The following is a 21324-nucleotide window of genomic DNA, read 5'->3' on the forward strand; positions in this document are numbered from 1 at the left end:
GTTTGTCAGGGTCAGAGCTCCAGATAAGCTGTGTATCTGCGTAAAATATGCATCAGAAATGCAGAAATATGCAGTAAAATAAAATCCAAGCGTATCAAATACGCAACCAACATTTCAGATACGCTACAAAAATAAAACTTGTGCGTATCATCAAAATATTGTGAAGTAACCCTGCGTATTTGATTAGCAAATCAGCAACTTATTTTGAAATTATAAACGGACATTCCGTCAACCTTGCCAAACTCCACGATGACAGTTACATCATGATCATTTGCCATCACACTTTCTCTTGGAAGTATCGTGGTATTGTTTAGTCCTATAAGGCTCTCGAACCCACACAACACCAGTTTGCAGGGACTAGATGAATGGAGTTTTTAAATATTTAACTTAAATACCCACATGTGTAAAAACTAGTGGGTAACAGAAATTTGAATACCCAGATAGAATTACTGATACCCAATGATTTTAAAATGCATGGGTAAAATACCCACAACACCAAAAGCTTATCTGGAGTTCTGCATATTACATATTACATACATATTCACTGTTTGTCAGGGTAGACAAAACTCCCCCCTATTAGTTACACACGACAGATGTTATTATTCATGTTACAAGCATGTCAGTGTTCTGAAAAACATGAACGAAGGAGGTTTAATGATGCTTTCTACAAAATTCATGTTGGGCACACCAGACATGGGCTTCACACAGTGTTTGTTGGTTCATTTGTTGTTCAGCACTGATTGCAGTCTGTAAATAATCTAGTCTGGAATCAGACAATCCAGTGATTGCTACCATGAGCATTGTTGTGTCACTGTGGTCACAGGGGATCAACAGCACTCCTTCGCTCTTTGCCAGGCTAGAAAAAACTCACCCCTACCTTGTAGCACATGACAGACATTATTACACATGTCATAAGCATATCAGTGTTCAGACAAATGTTTCATGCTGCTTTCTGCAAAATTCCAGCAGTATCACGTTGGGTACACCAGACATGGGCTTCACGCAGTGTTTGGTTGATTAATCCACACTCAGAAATTTTTCAGCTATATGACAGCGGAGAGTAATCTTGTCTGGAATCAGACAATCAAGTGATTGGTATAATAAGCATCAGTGTACACCTGTGGGGAATGGAACCCGGGCCTTAGGCGAGATGAGTGAACACTCTAACCACTGGCCTACCCCACAACATAAGACATGCAAGTCAAGGGGCCCTTGTCACAACCCTGCTGTTAGGACATGTACGACGTCCATCATGTAAATAGGACACCTGATTGTGACCTGAACATATCAACCGATGAGTTGCCTGGCTCACTTGCTTTGATGACATATCAATGTGACCTGATGATATCAACCAATGGTTGCCTGGCTCACACGCTTTCATGACAGGTCAATGTGACCTGACAGTATCAACCGATGGTCGATGTGACCTGATGGTATCAACCAATGAGTTGCCTGGCTCACACGCTTTCATGACAGGTCGATGTGACCTGACAGTATCAACCGATGGTCGATGTGACCTGATGGTATCAACCAATGAGTTGCCTGGCTCACACGCTTTCATGACAGGTCGATGTGACCTGACAGTATCAACCGATGGTCGATGTGACCTGATGGTATCAACCGATGGTCGATGTGACCTGATGGTATCAACCAATGAGTTGCCTGGCTCACACGCTTTCATGACAGGTCGATGTGACCTGACAGTATCAACCGATGGTCGATGTGACCTGATGGTATCAACCGATGGTCGATGTGACCTGATGGTATCAACCAATGAGTTGCCTGGCTCACACGCTTTCATGACAGGTCGATGTGACCTGACAGTATCAACCGATGGTCGATGTGACCTGATGGTATCAACCAATGAGTTGCCTGGCTCACATGCTTTCATGACAGGTCAATGTGACCTGACAGTATCAACCGATGGTCGATGTGACCTGATGGTATCAACCAATGAGTTGCCAGGTTTAGACTCTTTCATGGTTGACGAGACCAAACTGGAACAGTGCTGACTAGGAAGATAACATTCACTCATATGACATTCAAATATACTCTGTTTGTTTAAATCCTTTTCTCTGAATATTTTCCATAAAACCTGTCATATCTTTTTATGCAAACAATGCAATATGACCTCTGCCCATTCTACAGTAATGTCTCATCTGAAGTATAGTGTCAGGAAGCCAGACACACAGTCAGACCAGCCAATAGACAAGGCAACAATGCTGCATCATCAGATCTACATTGTATAGTTCATACAGACCAAATGTCCTTACTTCCTACTGGGCTGATGCATGACATCCACTACATCAACACCGACACCCGACACCGACGCCATGACAGGTCCTGTAATCATGATCATGGCAGTGTTTTCATGTGTACTGTAATCTTATTTTACCATTGTTCTTCTCCATGAACACTTGCTTTATAACAATTAATTTGGACACAACAGATAAAAGATGAAAACAAAAATCTGGTATTCAGGTTACCATGGTAACCAAATCATCATTTTTAAAGAATATCTGGAGGCTCAAACACATTAATTGGTTTAGAAGAAACCATTCATTATATGAGTCTGATAATTAGGGTGCTACAAAATGACCTTACAGCTGAAAATTAGGGAGCTAGAGAAAATTGACCTTACACGTGATATTGCGTTAGGTCCATGTAACGCAACACCAGGAGGGGGGATGTGGGGGAGACGGGGTGTGTGGTGTGGGGGAGGGGGGCATCATCACCAGCTTGGCAAGTGGTGATCATGTGACCTACCTCACAATAAAGCTCTTGACAAAAACTGTTTTCCTAAACACTAAACAAGTTTAACATTTATCAACCAACATATGGAAATATCACAGAAAATGCCTAGAAACAATGGCAGGCTTTATGTGAGTGAAGTCCATGTTCAGATAAGAAGTTTAAAAGTTTAAAAAAGTCCTGAATCTGCCAGCATGCCCCGTGCAGACAAGGCTCTTTCACATCACGGACCATTATCCACAACAACCTATTGCACTGTTTGTCGCTCAACCTCAGGAGCATTACATTGATGTGCACTGGGTTTTAACATCATGTTCAAGCTTATTGCACTTAGAGACTTTGAGTGAGTGAGTGAGTGAGTGAGTGAGTGAGTGAGTGAGTGAGTGTGAGTGTGTGTGTGTGTGTGTGTGTGTGTGTGTGTGTGTGTGTGTGCGTGCATCCGTGTGAGCGAGTGAGTGAGAGCAAGAGAGAGGACATGTCTGTCTCTGTGGGTGCTTGTACTAGTCCCTACAAATCTTTAGTAGATTGCAGCACTGCAGCAGATTATTGAGGACTAGTGTGAATAAGATTTAGTTTCTAATACTGCTAATGCTGCTTTGTAGTGCTAAACCCCTGAGATACCATCCCACAGCTTAACATGTATACAGTATACAGACTCCGAGCTCACCCCATAATTCCAAGAAGCAGGCAGGGTAACAACATGTACAATCTTTTAATGTCTCTTGGTTTGACATGGCCGGGGATCACCCCCCCCAAATGCAGGTACACACTCTATCCACTAGACCAGAGGCGATCCAGGCAGACGCTCTATCCACTAGACCAGAGGCGGTCCAGGCAGACACTCTATCCATATAGGCCAGAGGTGGTCCAGGCAGACACTCTATCCACTAGACCAGAGGCGGTCCTGGCAGACACTCTATCCACTAGACCAGAGGCAGTCCAGGCAGACACTCTATCCACTAGACCAGAGGCGGTCCAGGCAGACACTCTATCCACTAGACCAGAGGCGGTCCAGGCAGACACTCTATCCACTAGACCAGAGACAGTCCAGGCAGACATTCTATCCACTAGACCAGAGGCGGTCCAGGCAGACGCTCTATCCACTAGACCAGAGGCAGTCCAGGCAGACACTCTATCCACTAGACCAGAGGCAGTCCAGGCAGACACTCTATCCACTAGACCAGAGGTGGTCCAGGCAGACCCTCTATCCACTAGACCAGAGGCGGTCCAGGCAGACGCTTTATCCACTAGACCAGAGGCGGTCCAGGCAGACACTCTATCCACTAGACCAGAGGCAGTCCAGGCAGACACTCTATCCACTAGACCAGAGGCAGTCCAGGCAGACACTCTATCCACTAGGCCAGAGGTGGTCCAGGCAGACACTCTATCCACTAGACCAGAGGCGGTCCAGGGTCATTACAACACAAAGTGGAAGTCTTTAAATAAAAACAAATCCGAACATATTGTCGTTGTGATGAGTCAGAGGTGTGACAATACTAATGTCGTGTAATTCAATATTAGGCATGTGCTTATGGCATCCGGTGAATGAACATAACCAGTGAAGATGTTGTAGGCCCCAAAATGTCAGCTGTCTTTGACATTCACCAACAGCAAGGAAAAATGACCAACTTTTTCTACCACCATCAGAACAACGATACCAGACGAGCTATACTACTCAAAAGAAGTTTAGGATCACCTGATTCTTTCATAATTTTAAAGTAAATCTGTCATGACATGAGAGATTAACTATAGTAATATGAAAGAATCAGGTGATCCTTAACTTATTTTGAGTAGTATATGTTATAAAATAGACAAAATAAGAAATTTCCACTTGACCTTGTAATCCTTTGACCAAAACAACAAATACAACTGGACAAGTACAATTTGAATTCTTGCACCAACTGCATACTTACCTACTCACCATACACAAAATGTTAAACAGCCAGACCAGCATAGAGAACAATGCACACATGCCAACACAATCAAATAACATCTCCACTGTTTGAATCTGAAATGATTGTTTTTATTTTCCCACCCTAGACCAGGATCTCTTCCCAATACAATCCCCATACCAAGAAACAGCCTGTCTCACAGTCCCTTATCCATATCATTTTCCCATCAGTCCTGCATTACTGTTATGCTATGGCCCTAAATGAAGCAAGTCTAGATTTTCCGCTATTATGGATAATAACGTCCACGGTGATGCAGACGTTAAACCAGCTGTTTCAATGTGATTTAAAAGTCTCTGATTGACCAATCAGAATCGAGTAATTTCCAAATTCATGGTAGAATTGCTATTCAAATGTACATGTACAATAATGAAGTGGATTAAAAAAACAGGTTATCACTGCTGTCCCTATTTATTGGCACAAAATCAAGCTTCAAAGACCAAGATACCCAATATGGGATCTGTATTTGAAAATAATTGTCATCAAACTTTTAATTTTAATTAATATGATTGAATTACTGCCAATGTCAGTTCAAATATTAACTCACTCATTCCTACAAGAAGAGAGCCACATGAGAAATTATGGTTCATTATAGAGGAGACAGGTCCTAGATGTGCTCAACTGGTCCACATGAATAGTGACACTGGATGCATTACATTAGGCAGGATTCGTGAGTGAGTGAGTGAGTTGTGTTTTAACGCCGCTTTTAACAGTATTTCAGTCATATCACGCCGTGTCAGCTTAATGTGAGAGGAAAGCCCCAAGTGATGCAGGTCTCAGACGTTTACCACTTCGATGAAACCCACGAGCACGAGTATGGAGCTGACAAACCTAGAAATATTATTGGGGCAAATCGGGATTCGAACCCACTATCATAGGTTTCTGGCGTTCCCAATGGATCGCAACTCTGCACAGCGAATTGCAGCGCCTCAGACGACTGAGCCACCAGTGCCCCCAATTCATGATTAAGTGTTTTATTGGCATTCTAGAAGTTGGTGAGTAAATAAGAAAACAAAAAACTGTAAGGACAACAACTCAGTCAACAGATTCTGTCATAAGTAGGGCTTGCTAAAAACATCGATAATCTGAATTATCGTCGATGGGAAGAAATATTACCGATAATCGATATGAAACTTGTGTCATCGATAATATCTCACAAAAACTATTGTGATGAATAAAGTTTTAAGTTACTGAAGCAGACATGGCTTTGTCAATTGCTGAAGATTGAAAGCAACTGATTTTGTTAGACCTTAAATATACACAAAATTATCCATGTATAAATGTGTCACCACTCACCAGTGACATGAAACCTGATGTTTTGTCTCCAAGCTTTTTGTATATTTGCTGAAAGTTACTTATCCGATATTTATCGATTATTGATTGATATCCTCACAAACAGAATAAAATACTACACTAACAGCCAAAAACATCAAGAATGGTACACTTGTAATTTCTACCACTCCTCAGGGTGCCAATTACACCGACTACGGTACAGCCTCTACATCCATAGGCAGCTGAATCTGGACACTGTATTTACACATGACAATAACGAAGCAAAAGTGCAAACTCCAATGAATAACTTATTCATCAAAAATAGGTCATAGTGACCCGATACTCTTTCATCGATCAATAGTCAAAACAAGCGTATTGATCATGTCAACACAAATGTGCCACCCACGGACCAGATACGGTGTTGTATAAGCAGAATAAAACAACAGATGTTCACTAACTCTCCTGGTGTATAAATCAAGTATACTACATAAGCTGCTGGGGCAGTGAGATTTTAGCAGTATTTATCCATATACATTCAGTCATGTTATAACACAATAACAAGGAGCAAACATGGGTGAGGCAATACTGTAAGCCGGTGCTTCTCTAGAAATTCCTGTTATCATTATCTTAATATCTGTGTCTAAAAGATTGCCATATTTACCAGTGTTTGACAGTGTTTACAACATAAATTTATGGTAAGCATCTTAATATGTAGCAGAATAGTCATGATGAAATTGCAAAATTAATATAATTATGTGATTTGGTCACATTGCTGCTCATAACTAATCAGTAAGGTAGAAAATCTGAAATGAAGGCATCAGCCACAGCAAAGATTTTGACAGCTGTACACACACAAAAAGTAGACCTACTTTTAAAATCAAAGAATGTAGGTTACATAAATGCAAAGAAAAGAAGTTATATAAGACAACCATATATCATGATATATTAGCAACATTCCCTTATATAGTGTGGTGTGACACTTTTGTATCAGTAATGTTGACACATTCAGGAAAAAAAGAGATGTCACTCTACACAACAAATTCTCAAAATAAGAGTCACTTATATTCATAATTCCATGAATAACCGGTATTACAAGTTTCAGGAAAAAGAATCATGATGTGTAAAACCAATGACTCATAACAGTGATACATGTTGTAACCATGGCGATAGAGCATGGATATCAGGGTTGTATGGCTATAATAATAATAATAATACCCTGAGCAATGTATCAGTGTTGATTTTCATTGTGAAGGTTAACTGTCACATTACCATCTCATCCTACCGGGTACCCATTCAGTGCTGGGTCAACAAAGTCATATTTGGAGCAAAGTGACTTCCCAGGAGACACCTCATTTAACATGTGCTTCAGTGTGGGTCAGAATAGAAGCCCAACAAACTCTCAAGTGTCAAGCTGCCAAACATGTTTACCCACTGGCCCACTATCCGCGACCAATATTGCTTAGTTTTGCCTGATTTGTGACCTGAGCACTGTGCACGGTTGGTCTGGGACGAGACCTCATGTTTTACTGGGGTATCTGTTCCCCAATTACCCGACCCGCTCTAGGTCTCGATTTAAGTACAAAATGTCTGTTTGTGAACTGTTTTACCAGAACCCTGGCAAAAACTACCCACAGATACACACATAAAATGATCTTGTCATGCATACACTGAAGTTGACAGAAGCTTTATCTTTACACAAACAGATAAAAGTCAGATGAAGTGCATGCATTGTCAGGAAGAAATGCCAACATTTAGCAACTTGTAGTGTAACCATGGAGTTTGATTCTTATTGTCATTAAACGATATATATCACATGTGACTAACCAACTAACAGGTCCAGGAAGTCCTGTGTTTTAATACCGACCTCTGTACATTCTAAGTAGTATCTCATATCTAGCAATATAAATCAATTTGGACTTCATCACAGAACAGTAGTGATTATCAGTTCATAACCCAACAATAATCAGTTATATTATATATGCATTGTGTATTTCCATAATTACAACACATAGGTCAAAGTACCTATTGTTGTGATGATTTTAAATATGACATTTTTTATTTCTTAATTGAAAATTTGTTCAAAATGCCTAATTTACAACCTCAGTGTGTTCAGACCACAATCTTACAAGGTAATGATTTAAACATGTTAAAGGAAACCTGACTTTCTTTTACAACCATGAAATACAAAATATCTCCACCATAAATTGTTTGATAGGCATTACTTAGAAGTTGACGGATGACAAAGTAGACACACTTTAAGGATAACATATTAAACAGGGTTAGAAACTAACAGTTTTTGTCCACTAGTCCTTATAATGATAACATATAGCAAAACCCTTAAAAAGGGACAATTTCTACTTGTCCTTAGGATACCTTTACTATTGGGCAGTTTGGTAAGGACTACAGGACTAGTGCCAATTTCTAACGCTGTTAAAGAAGTTGTCATCCATAAATTGTGTCTACTTTATCTCAACCTTAGTGTGGAGGCAGTTGCGACTGATCTGTGCAGAAGTAGATCTAGGGCCAAGTACTGGACACCCAAACTGTCATGATATTAATACCAATACACTATCTAACAACATAGGAACATCACTTATATGATGTAAAGTCATCAAAACAACTTCCGAATACTATCACAACATATTTCCCAACAGTTACCCAGTATGTGGTAACATCTCTGACAGAGTAAGCCTGATGCCTCCCCAACACAACATGTTTGTGTCCCAGGCAAGAGGGGTCCAAATACTCTGAGTTACAAATTAGACCCATGAACACATCCATCTTGTATATAAAGCAAACACCGAGCTTTACTTATTACATTAATATATTTTCCATTTGCCGGTGTTACATATGTAGTCTTGTAGCGAGCAGTAAGTTCGTGGGCTACTGGTCTGTCCGATATATCCTCAACTTTGTGGAGTTCAGAGTGACACATAGGAAGTTATTGTTGGGCCAGGTCGTCCCGTTTGTGTGGTGTTCGGACGCTTGTAATAAGCAAGTTGGACGTTCGTGACTCACGACATTGTAAACTGATACTGTCATTTCACACCAGACACGATTCGTCTTCATTTTGAACTTGTTATCTCAACTTCTACGAATAACCCCAGACTAACGAGCTCATCTCCGCCATTTCTGTCCGATTTTCACAGGCGATCATCCCTTTTAAACCCCAAAATACCAACCTTAGTTTGTCGTGCGGATCAAAATCTGCCGCCATAGTGTCATCAAGAGACAAAACTGTCAATAGTAGTCTTCACATTGATGTAAATTCTTTCCAGGAAGTTTAGATCGATAAATATGGCGACTAGTGGACGACAACTTCTGCGACAAGTTACGGCTTCCTATGGAATCCCTGCTGGGTCATACATACGAGTTACTTCCCTTGGCGACAGGTGCTCGATGGAGCCGAGAGGTGAAGATACGATATAATATAAACAGGTTCGCCGAGGAAGTAGTGATGGGACCTGGCCTATCATCCTAACAGCAACACAAGTAAACACTAATCCCTTTCAATTAAATGTGGAAATCCCGTGGCAGGTGATTGTTTTCACAGTTCGCCAAAGTCTTATTCGTGAGTGATTAAAAGAGCCTTTAATGAGGTAATAAACACCGCAAGCTTTAAAATATTGTCTTTTAGTTTCCTAATGCCTCACACTTCGTAATTAGATTCTTGGTCACTCGGCCATAGCGTTAGTTTGGCAAACAAAAGACAGTCGATAATTCCTTGAGTCGATAACTACTTGGGGAAATTAAACATGTCTTGCATGAACAATACATCAAGGATTACGCATATTTCTGCAGGTGTATCTACAAAGGATACAGATAACCCCAACAGCATACATGCCGCGGGGAGAGCTGGTTCACATCAGAATCACAAGTACACACACCCCGGATTACACTCACGTATACAAATGTACCCAAATGATACGAATTCTGCTTTTATAGTTTATATATACACATGCTAATAGTTAGTGTCACCCCTAGGTATATGCGTGTTTGCAGAGAGGGGTTACTATAATTATGAGCATGAGTATACGTTTACACGATTGAATCTTGCACGATTAAAACGTTCATACCCCAGTAAACCACCATAATGTAAAATTCATTTCTTAAATAAACACCTATGTGTTATCTAAATTATACGGATCAGCTTGTATAGTTTGCAATATATGTTTACACAGACACATAAACACCTGTATGTGCCTTTAATTGAATATAAACAGCCATGTGTCTTGGTATAAACACGTCTATTGACCATCTGTATTGTATCTGACAATGTGTCTTGGTGTAAACAACTATGTGCTATGTGTCTTGGTATAAACACCTTTATTGACAATGTATCTTGATATAACACCTGTATTGACAATGTATCTTGATATAACACCTGTATTGACAATGTATCTTGATATAACACATGTATTTCTCCATGTCATGGGATCTGTATCTTTGTCTTGGCATAAGTACATATACTTGACGACGTGTATCGATGGATTCCCAGCATGCCAACTCCGCTACCTGCACAACATTCCCACTCACACCCACTCAGAACACCTCGGAACACCTTTCTGCGTGAGTGGACACTGATTAAGTAATTACCTGTCGAACGGGACTCTTCTCCCGTCAATCAACTCCAAGCCACACGCTCCATCAGCACTGACAGCAGCACTGGGCGCGGGCTCAACCAGTCATGCGTATTGGAATGTTTGTTGCGTAATCGCTACGCATATCTGGATATACAAGCTGTTATATGTAATCGGGAGCAGACTTACCCGACAGTTAGAACCACCCGACCCGTTACGGCTCTACAGATTAAAAACACACTATTTATCTGGTATGTTGTAAAAATGTGAAACCCCGATTTATACAAGGTAGACACAATTTTATGGAAGTTGTTATCCATACCTTGTCACCCGTCAACTTCTAAGTAATGCCTATCAAACAAGTCAGGTTTATACGTTGGGGAGTCGGAGGTAGAACATTTACCAGTGGGTTGGGTTTAACGCCTGGGAGCTGAGCCCGTTATCACAGGAGCCTGCATCACATAAGGGACGTAACTCTGCACAGTGCATGGCTGTATCATAGACGACTGGGCCTATAAGGCCTCGCTTGTTTTATGGTTCGAAATAAGTGCATTTTAGTTATGCAGCAGAAAATTGCTGATGGTGGCATAAAACAACACTCACTCACTCGTTATATGTTCCGGGCCAACTGCGTGGGGTCAATACATCAGGAATTTGTATGCACAATACGTTCTTTGTGAAACAACATGTTGGGCAAGTTGTCACTGTTTGACGGATGCACACTGGACACACATCACTCACTCACTCACTCACTCACTCACTCACTCAAGCCCGCCCGCCCGCCCACTCACTCACTCATGATGGAAATTTTGAATTTATACTTTCAATTTCATAATTGTCCATATATTTTTTATTATTGTTTCGCAGTTCACCCACTCACTAACAAATTAACAATCTTAGGCGTTATTAAACGGTTGGGTCCCTTTGTTAAAATAAAACATACATTGCAAGCGATCACAGAGAATTGCGCCAAAAATCTAATCCCACGTCGTTTGATACGGAAGTATTATAATTTATGCTGTACCTTAATTTTGTACAACAGCAACAAATTCAGTGGTGCTATTTCCTCAAGATATTTTGATTCTTGACGCCCTTAATTAACCAGAATAGGCCAAGCTATGTGTATCGTGATAACATGTTGATGTTTCATGTCACACGTCAGTGTGAGTAAATAATCTGTTCATCGCGAAAACTCGAAATCTTGTGGCAAAACATTCGACCGTAGAAAAATATATCCTATGACTCATATCAATCATGAGTCAAAACATTAGATGCAACGTTAAAGATCTAGTCTATTAACTTACGTGTTAAATTAGTTGTGAATGAATATGCATTAATTGTAGTGTTAGCCTTCAAGCGTCATTTAGGGGAACTAGCATTGCAGAGAAGAAAAACACTTTGGTTTGAGAGTCACGCACATGGCTGCCAAAGGAAAAATGGCGGCAACTTCTAAACCTTTTGTTTTATTTTTGTTGGCTTTGCTAATCGTACTTTTAATTGACTCTTCTCAGTCAGCCAAGTTAAATGCACCGAAGGTTCTGCTTCCTTATTATAGTTCAGTAATCGCCAATTTTACGTTAGAAGTGGAGTTTTCCCCCGAAGAGGCACAGGGAGCCAGTTGTTATCGATGGTAAGATTAATTGTTCGGATTTCGATCACACCAAAATGAAACTGCATCCAGCTTACTCACATTGAAAACGTTGTCGGTCCACAACTGAAAATGTAAAGTGATGAGAAAATGGCAACTAAAGTGTCCTATATGGCTGTCTTACGTCATAATAAGTGATTAGTTATGTTTGACAGTAATGCATCATCCATGATCAGTTACTAATTTCAATTCAGCTTTGTATTTGTAGCAAAATTTGAATGTTTTTTTTTTTAAACAGTTGACTTGTTTAAGCAATTTCTACTCGTCTTATGCGTACCTTAACCAGGTTCAACACACTACCAATGTCTCCCAACTTGGAAAATGATAATTCTTTGAAACAGCTAAAAAACGTCAAATAATCAGAGCAAATAGTGGTGTCACTATACACCGACCTAACATATCTTCATATTCCATGGGTTCCGCTCCCTGTATAAAAACGCACTCATCCTAGTCCTACTAGCAGCTCTAAGCATTTTTTGTCAATAAAGTAAAGCTATTGCCCCAGTGGTTGTCAAGCAACAAACATTTTATTTCCCATGTCACAATCAAGTCAATTATGTCCAAGTGTAATATAATAACCTTTCGGGGCAAATGGTATTATAGTACATAGTGTGTGTCGGTTGTATCTTCACATTTCTGATCTTTTTATGAACTAAACTCAATAGGGATGATACACCTGATATGAGAAGTTACGTATCTGTGTTGTGTTGACCAATTATATACCTTATCCATAACAAGAATGTCTACTGGTCCGAATAGTGATAACACACATCAATACAATACTGACCAAAATGTTTTCTTTCAGGATACCTTTAATTGATGCCTGCTTGTGGGCTAGTGCTAATTTCCGTCCCCGCTTTTTATGTCAGGTTTAGTAAACCTCTAACAGTCAATTGAGACCCGTTATCTATGGGAAGAAATCACAAGAACACAAGCATCAATTATATTCAGTGGAAGAAAACTATTTATGAAGTTAACTTTGATAAAGTGACAACATGGACACCAGTGCCCTCACAGAATATGTGAGTCTGTAATTACAGTATCAGCAGTCACAGACGTAACGTGTACGCGTGACGGCTCAGCCGTCTCTTGTACGCGAGACGGTGCGGTCCGCAGTACTCAGAGAAGCGCTTGATACTAATTAATTCAATCACCGTGGCTGTGCTGTCACCCGCGACCTCCGCGAAAGTAATTAAAGCGCTATGTAAAATCACCCACTGCCGAGAGGGGCCACAACAATCCACCCAAGGTCGTGACTGGCGGGTCGCGTGTGCATCGGGGCATCCGCCTTCCTATTTTCACATACCCTATTTTCGAACAGTTAAAACATGTCAACATGTCATTCTGGACTGGATACACTTGAAAGTGTACACGTCGAAGCTAGCGACCAGTTATCGCCATTTTTTCATGTTATTTCTGGCATATTCCGTGTATACTCTGACCTCGTGGTACCGCGGCATTCATCGTATCGCGGCATTTGTGATTTCCGGTCGCTCACGCGGGACACGCCTTTTAGCGGGTGTCTGTTATGACAATCAGTAACCAGGAAGTGCTCGCTCCGTAAACAATTTCAATTTTTCTCGGAATGTTCCGTCTGCTGCAAGTTAGGGGTCATTATCGCATTGATACTTACTTCTGGTATCTTTTTATTTTTTTATTATTGCCTTACCCCCATCTGTCAATGGACAGCGATATGACCGGCAGTTTCCCAAATAAACTTTCTCTCTCGACCTGAACTAGCTCATCTACATATTCATGGCGACTAATAAGGTAACGGAAGTTACGTAGCCCGCACATTTTCCCGCGCTGTGGTCAGGATATATTAGGAGATAATTAGGGCCAAAATTTCATACTTAGCAGTACTTTCTTCACTAGTAGCCAAATCATAAATACATACTTTTGGCATAACAGGAGTGAATAATCATAAATGTTAGCGAGTGCCATTTGTTCCGTTTATGACAAGTACCGCGAAACCCGAGGCTGCAGGCTACAAAGTTGAATGTACCAATAACTTTATTTTTTGTGAAACTGTGAGCATATGCGCTTTCTTGAATAAGATTCAGTTGATTTCGGTTATAGCGTTACAATGTCTGTCTGTGCTACGATAGGGAACAGTGGAAACTTTACCGGTGACTTATTGTACCAGCTCTCGCAATCGCCTTACAGCACGTGAACACGCCCACAGTTCCAGTTTACAAATTACATTTTGGGGATATTTCAGTTATCGCGCTCAATATTATTTTAATTCACCAAAATTAATAAGAAATGCTATTATCAATTTGTTCTTTGCAAACTGACAATATTCCCCAAATTCGATATTGCTTATCCCTATGTGTACATCAAATAGATTTCAGAATTGTATTTTGAGGAAGATAGGATATTGAAGATATTGAGCAAGGTGAATATGGCGGGTTTTGAAAAAAATATTTCCGCACAAGAGTCCTTTTGATCATTGTTTTCGGATAAATATTTCTCTCCTCTTATGAAAACTAAGACTCTCAAAACTAAAATGAGATGCAACCACGTGCACGCTATAACGGTTAGCGATAATTGTCCCTCGGCGATATAACAAGAAAAACTATCAAAATATCCGATCACGTGATATACAATTTAGCCTTTTGTGGCAGTGGAGAAACGCTTAGTCATCATGATAAATCCGCCTGATTGCGGTTCGCTCTATTCTTGCTGCGCCAAACGACACCTATCTGAGCAGCAGCCACATTGGCGTGTTTTTGTTGTCGATTAGTGTATACACGATCATTATCATATTATGCGCAGTATCCTATATTTTCTGTTCTGCTTGGCATTGTTTTATATGCAGATATTAAAAATACCGCATGTATTTTCTCGTAAATTATAGGCCGGAAATAGCAATCAGCTCACATCTACCTGTTCGTCAGCGGTGTTTCTGGAAATAAATCCGTTCATTGATGCACGATTCGTATATCTGAAAAGTATTGAATGGAATATTCAATCGTGTAATAACAGGATTTCATGCTAATTTGCAGGCGTTCAACAAGACAAGAAGTTGCCCAGATTCAGCTCCTCAACAGCACAGATGGAGAGTGCTCCAACAAGGCGCTCGTGTCGGCCACATCCAAAACATCCCACCAGATGACAACAGTGGTCCTCGCTGAAAACAAAGGTACATTTATCACAAACTCACTCTGATTATGTAGTCTCTCTTGTGTGAGAGGAGAGGTCGGGTAGCCTAGTGGTTAAAGCGTTTGCTTGTCACACAGAAGACCTGGGTTCGATTCCCCATGTGGGTACAATGTGTAGAGCCCATGTCTGGTGTATCACGCTGTGATATTGGTAGAATATTGCTAAAAGCGTCGTAAAAATTATACTCACTCACTCACTCTTTTCTGAGGCACATGTACATGCTATTTTCCTAAACTATATTTGACAAGTTGGAATTTGAGGCTAGAATTGGTAATTCAGTCACTAGCTTTCTGATTTTTGTTCATTTGTTTGTCGTTTAACACTACACTAAGAAATATTCTCGCTCTATGATGGTGGTCTGTAAATAATCAAGTCCAGACAAGACAATCCAGTGATTGACATCATGAGTATCAATCTACAAAATTGGGATACAATTACATGCATCAACAAAGTCTGCGAGCCTGACCATCCGATCCTGTTAGTCGCCTCATACAACAAGCATGGGTTCCTGGAGATCATTTCGTACCTTGTTTGTTTTTTGCTTGTGGAGGGTAAAGGAGGTGTTTCTTTGTGTATATGATTGAACCTGTGGACTGCTTGACTTCCATGCTTCATGGCGAACACTGTCATGTCAGTGCACTATGACCAGGTGATTCCTTAATACAAACATTGACCACAAAAGACGTTAGAAGATGGTACTTGTTGTTACCCTGTCTGGCGCTCGACAAGGACTGGTCGCTCGTAGTCAGTATACTGTGTCTGAATGGGGTATTCATGTTAAACTGTGGCATGGTATCTCAGTGAGCTTGCACTATAAATCAGCATCAGTCCGGACTAGTACAAGCAGAAACACACACACACACACACACACACACACACACACACACACACACACACACACACACACACACACACACACACACACACACACACACACACACACGTGTGTGCATGCATGTCGCTATATAAGTGCAATAATCTTGGACGCAACATTAAACCCCATTTGACCTCACCTTATACAAACATTGATGAAATTTTTCAAAATTGCATTTTGACATCCCTGAAACTACAAGGTGCGTAAAGATGAAACTTTTACGAATGATCCTCGCTAAGTTGTCTCAAAGAAGTGGTCACAGAATTCTGAACTGCTTTCAAACATGGTGGCCATAATGAAAATGTCATTTATCCTGTTTATAGACGTCACTCTGCCATTTCTGCATGTGTAATGCAGGTTTTTTTTATAGCATGTAATTATAAAAAATTGTTTTTGCATGTTTGAATTTTTGATCCAATTGTATCCACATTGCTGTAATATTGTATTCGACATCTCCTGTGAAACTGCAAGGCCACTGGAGCTGGAACTTTGTATAAATGAACTTGGCTGTAGTTTCTAAAAACATTGTTCACAGAATACAAATCTGATTTTAAAAATGGCCACCAAAGAGGTCATATCTAGAAACCCATTAATGGCTGTAAATTGGACGTTGTGGAAACACAGTGAAATTTGCCATTTGTGTAGTTAGTAGTGGGTTCCATTTTTTGTGATACTGTGAATTTTGACCTTGATTCAACCATAACAGTGTAATAGTTGGTGTCACCAAAAAGAATATGTTGTCATGGGCAGTAAGTATCAAAATTGAAAAACCGTAGCTTAGACCCCACTGGACACTCTAGCCTGTCACCATGTTTGGTCAAATTATCTGCATTTATTGTGGATGGAAGACAAAGTAGGTTTAGACATGTTTGAAGTCATGTCTCTCTCTCTTCCTCTTCCTCCCTCCCCTGAGAGGCCCATCAGCAGCTGACCAGTAGTTGGTAGCCTACTGTTACCATGGAAACTGGTAACTGTCAGCTGGAGCCCATCTGTCGACCATACTGCATTATGTAACCTAGGGAGGGGGGGGACTTTGAAACAAGGCAGCATTAGACATGTTTATTTTGTTTTATTTCAGTGGCTACTAAGCCATACTGAAAATAAAAGTGCTGTGGAAATGATCATTTATGTTGTGAAGAAGGCAACGGGTTTGACAAAAGTCTGTACTTTATGGATTTTCCCCATTTTCTTATCAGCCTGAACAAACAGTACAAATGTTGATTTACAGATTTCAATAATGATTGTCCAGGAACGTGTTGAGACATGCAAGATAAGCAAACAGTAACCATGGCGTTACTCACATTTGTCAGTCAGTCTCTCTGCACTGTTAGCTCACCTGAGTTCAAGCAGAGGACTTTACGATTTACTTCCTGGAGAAAAATATGATCTTTGAAGCAGTACGTGGTGTCCAGTTGTTGTGTCCACGCCCAGTTTGTAGGGAGGAAGCAGTACGTGGTGTCCAGTTGTTGTGTCCACGCCCAGTTTGTAGTGAGGAAGCAGTGCGTGGTGTCCAGTTGTTGTGTCCACGCCCAGTTTGTAGGGAGGAAGCAGTACGTTGTGTCCAGTTGTTGTGTCCACGCCCAGTTTGTAGGGAGGAAGCAGTACGTGGTGTCCAGTTGTTGTGTCCACGCCCAGTTTGTAGGGAGGAAGCAGTGTGTGGTGTCCAGTTGTTGTGTCCACGCCCAGTTTGTAGGGAGGAAGCAGTGCGTGGTGTCCAGTTGTTGTGTCCACGCCCAGTTTGTAGGGAGGAAGCAGTACGTGGTGTCCAGTTGTTGTGTCCACGCCCAGTTTGTAGGGAGGAAGCAGTGCGTGGTGTCCAGTTGTTGTGTCCACGCCCAGTTTGTAGGTAGGAAGCAGTGTGTGGTGTCCAGTTGTTGTGTCCATGCCCAGTTTGTAGGGAGGAAGCAGTACGTAGTGTCCAGTTGTTGTGTCCACGAACAGTTTGTAGGGAGGAAGCAGTACGTGGTGTCCAGTTGTTGTGTCCATGCCCAGTTTGTAGGGAGGAAGCAGTGCGTTGTGTCCAGTTGTTGTGTCCACGCCCAGTTTGTAGGGAGGAAGTAGTGCGTGGTGTCCAGTTGTTGTGTCCACGCCCAGTTTGTAGGGAGGAAGCAGTACGTGGTGTCCAGTTGTTGTGTCCATGCCCAGTTTGTAGGGAGGAAGCAGTACGTAGTGTCCAGTTGTTGTGTCCATGCCCAGTTTGTAGGGAGGAAGCAGTGTGTGGTGTCCAGTTGTTGTGTCCACGCCCAGTTTGTAGGGAGGAAGCAGTGCGTGGTGTCCAGTTGTTGTGTCCACGCCCAGTTTGTAGGGAGGAAGCAGTACGTGGTGTCCAGTGCTGCACATGTTCAGACTGTAAGCAAGCTGAAACAAAACCTGACACTGACAGCCTGTGCCAAAATATTTTGTGTGTAGCACTGTCCACTGGCCGAGACTTCTGTCAGCATTTTCAGTTGATGTTTAAGATTCTCTTGTCCGATATGGATCTTGTTGGCAGAACTTTCGAGACAGAACTGGGCTTCACACTTTAGCAGCCTGGACTGATGACCTACTGAATCATTAACTATCTGGCTTACTGTGTAACCTACATCATGTTCATCAAGTTGATCATACAGTTTATCTAGAAGTCATATTGTAATTTAATAAACATGGTCAAGTTAGCTCAACTGATGATTGTCTATATATAAACATGAAATACCTTGATGCTGAGAGGCAAGTCCTGGCTGGGAGATTCATTAGTTGAGTGATACACAAGATATCACTCCGGGAGTCCGGGTTAGGAAAGGTCCCTCGCATCCCATGCAGGCTGTGAAGGGACTCAGTGGACCTTGGTGCCTTGGTTCATTGTGTGTCTTCTTACCCCCAAGGTTAGGAAAGGTCCCTCGCATCCCATGCAGGCTGTGAAGGGACTCAGTGGACCTTGGTGCCTTGGTTCATTGTGTGTCTTCTTACCCCCAAGGTTAGGAAAGGTCCCTCGCATCCCATGCAGGCTGTGAAGGGACTCAGTGGACCTCGGTGCCTTGGTTCATTGTGTGTCTTCTTACCCCCAAGGTTAGGAAAGGTCCCTCGCATCCCATGCAGGCTGTGAAGGGACTCAGTGGACCTTGGTGCCTTGGTTCATTGTGTGTCTTCTTACCCCCAAGGTTAGGAAAGGTCCCTCGCATCCCATGCAGGCTGTGAAGGGACTCAGTGGACCTCGGTGCCTTGGTTCATTGTGTGTCTTCTTACCCCCAAGGTTAGGAAAGGTCCCTCGCATCCCATGCAGGCTGTGAAGGGACTCCGTGGACCTCGGTGCCTTGGTTCATTGTGTGTCTTCTTACCCCCAAGGTTAGGAAAGGTCCCTCGCATCCCATGCAGGCTGTGAAGGGACTCAGTGGACCTCGGTGCCTTGGTTCATTGTGTGTCTTCTTACCCCCAAGGTTAGGAAAGGTCCCTCGCATCCCATGCAGGCTGTGAAGGGACTCAGTGGACCTCGGTGCCTTGGTTCATTGTGTGTCTTCTTACCCCCAAGGTTAGGAAAGGTCCCTCGCATCCCATGCAGGCTGTGAAGGGACTCAGTGGACCTCGGTGCCTTGGTTCATTGTGTGTCTTCTTACCCCCAAGGTTAGGAAAGGTCCCTCGCATCCCATGCAGGCTGAGAAGGGACTCAGTGGACCTCGGTGCCTTGGTTCATTGTGTGTCTTCTTACCCCCAAGGCTTGGAGAGTCAGTAGGGGCGGTGGGGTAGCCTTGTGGTTAAAGTGTTCCCTCATCACACATAAGATCCGGGTTCGATTTCCCACATCAGTACCTGGGTAAATTGTGTGAAGCCCATTTCTGGTGTCCCCTGCCCTGATAGTGCTGGAATATTGCTCAAAGTGGTGTAAAACTATACTCACTCACTCACTGGATCTTTGCACATAATATCAATCACTGGATTGCCTTGTCCACCCCAGTATTTACAGGGCACCACAGAGCTCCAGAAAACTTTTGGAGCAATTGAGTTTTAACTTGAAGGTTTCTATTTTGATTGGGTTATTTCATTTTTTATTGGGTGACCAATATTTTTTCACTCATCTATTCATCACTCTATTGGGTTTTTCCCAAGATAAGTAAACATTTTGAGATTTAAAAAAAATGAAATAATGTTTTGGATGTATATATAAGGCTTGACTTGGGAAGTAAATTAGCTCATAGTCATAATTGTGTTTCGGAATTTAGCTTCGTTGTACGCATGCTGTAAAAGATTCAGTGGGTATTTACACGTGGCGTTTTTATACATTTGAGTTTTTCATTTGGTGCATGCATTTCTGTACACAAGTTAATTGAAAGTAATGGGGTTTTGAATATTTTAGGGGGGGGGGGTATTATACGCAAATACACAGCTTATCCATAGCTCTGGCACCATCTAGTTGCTGGAATATTGCTCAATGTTAAGCAACAATGTTCACAGTGATGTCCAACATTCACTAATGCTTCTCTTGATGTTTTCAGTGACCGGTGAAATCCTGCGATGCAATGTCATCGTCAGTGAAATCACGAAACTTGTGATTGACACAACAACCAGACTCCTGTACCTTGAAGACTCTCCGGAAGAACTGGTTGCCCGGGGTTACGACAGTGAGGGTGAGTCACAAACATGGTTGGCTCAAACAACCCATCTTTCAAAATCCTAATTCATCGTGACAGTAATTAGGCTGCTTTGTGTGTTTGTTGGAATTGGACCACTGCCACCATCACCACATTTGATTTTCTTAACCACACGCTTATACAGGTAGTAGAAACTTTATGCCCAATATGGCGATACCTTTGGGGAATTTTGCTGACATATGATTGTATGGTTACTCACGAAAACATGGTATTGTGATATTATTGGAATTGGACAAAACAATTGTCATACCTCTATGTCAGAATGATGAGATCTGATTGGTCGATGTAATCTTGGTACAATTCCGATGTAACCCGCCATGGAGGGGAATAAATTTCTCAGAAGGGGATAAATCTCTTATACCCTGCCACAGGCACTACAGGCTGCACCTTCATTTCTAAGAGACAGAATAAATCCTTTTCACCCCGCTTCAAAGCAAAAATCTGCACGTTGTCACATGACACA

General features: G+C 41.7%; 2 protein-coding genes across 3 annotated transcripts in view; one reads left to right on the top strand and one right to left on the bottom strand.

Moving 5' to 3' along the window:
- The window catches only part of LOC124116844 (adapter molecule Crk-like), a 35156-nt gene extending 25836 nt beyond the window's left edge, over nt 1-9320 (bottom strand). Inside the window, exon 1 of the mRNA XM_046478399.2 lies at nt 9155-9320. Within this exon, the coding sequence (XP_046334355.1) occupies nt 9155-9189 (35 nt within the window). The 5' untranslated portion in view covers nt 9190-9320. The remainder of the gene's footprint in view (nt 1-9154) is intronic.
- A 2634-nt stretch (nt 9321-11954) lies between these two features.
- The window catches only part of LOC124116845 (nuclear pore membrane glycoprotein 210-like), an 82332-nt gene continuing 72962 nt past the window's right edge, over nt 11955-21324 (top strand). For both annotated transcript variants that reach the window (XM_048385670.1, XM_048385671.1), the window contains exons 1-3: nt 11955-12182; nt 15209-15345; nt 20706-20837. In XM_048385670.1, the coding sequence (XP_048241627.1) occupies nt 11971-12182; nt 15209-15345; nt 20706-20837 (481 nt within the window). In that variant the 5' untranslated portion in view covers nt 11955-11970. The remainder of the gene's footprint in view (nt 12183-15208; nt 15346-20705; nt 20838-21324) is intronic.

Source organism: Haliotis rufescens, unplaced genomic scaffold (genome assembly GCF_023055435.1).
Source record: "Haliotis rufescens isolate VD_foot unplaced genomic scaffold, xgHalRufe1.0.p SCAF_6, whole genome shotgun sequence".
NCBI lineage: Eukaryota > Metazoa > Mollusca > Gastropoda > Lepetellida > Haliotidae > Haliotis > Haliotis rufescens.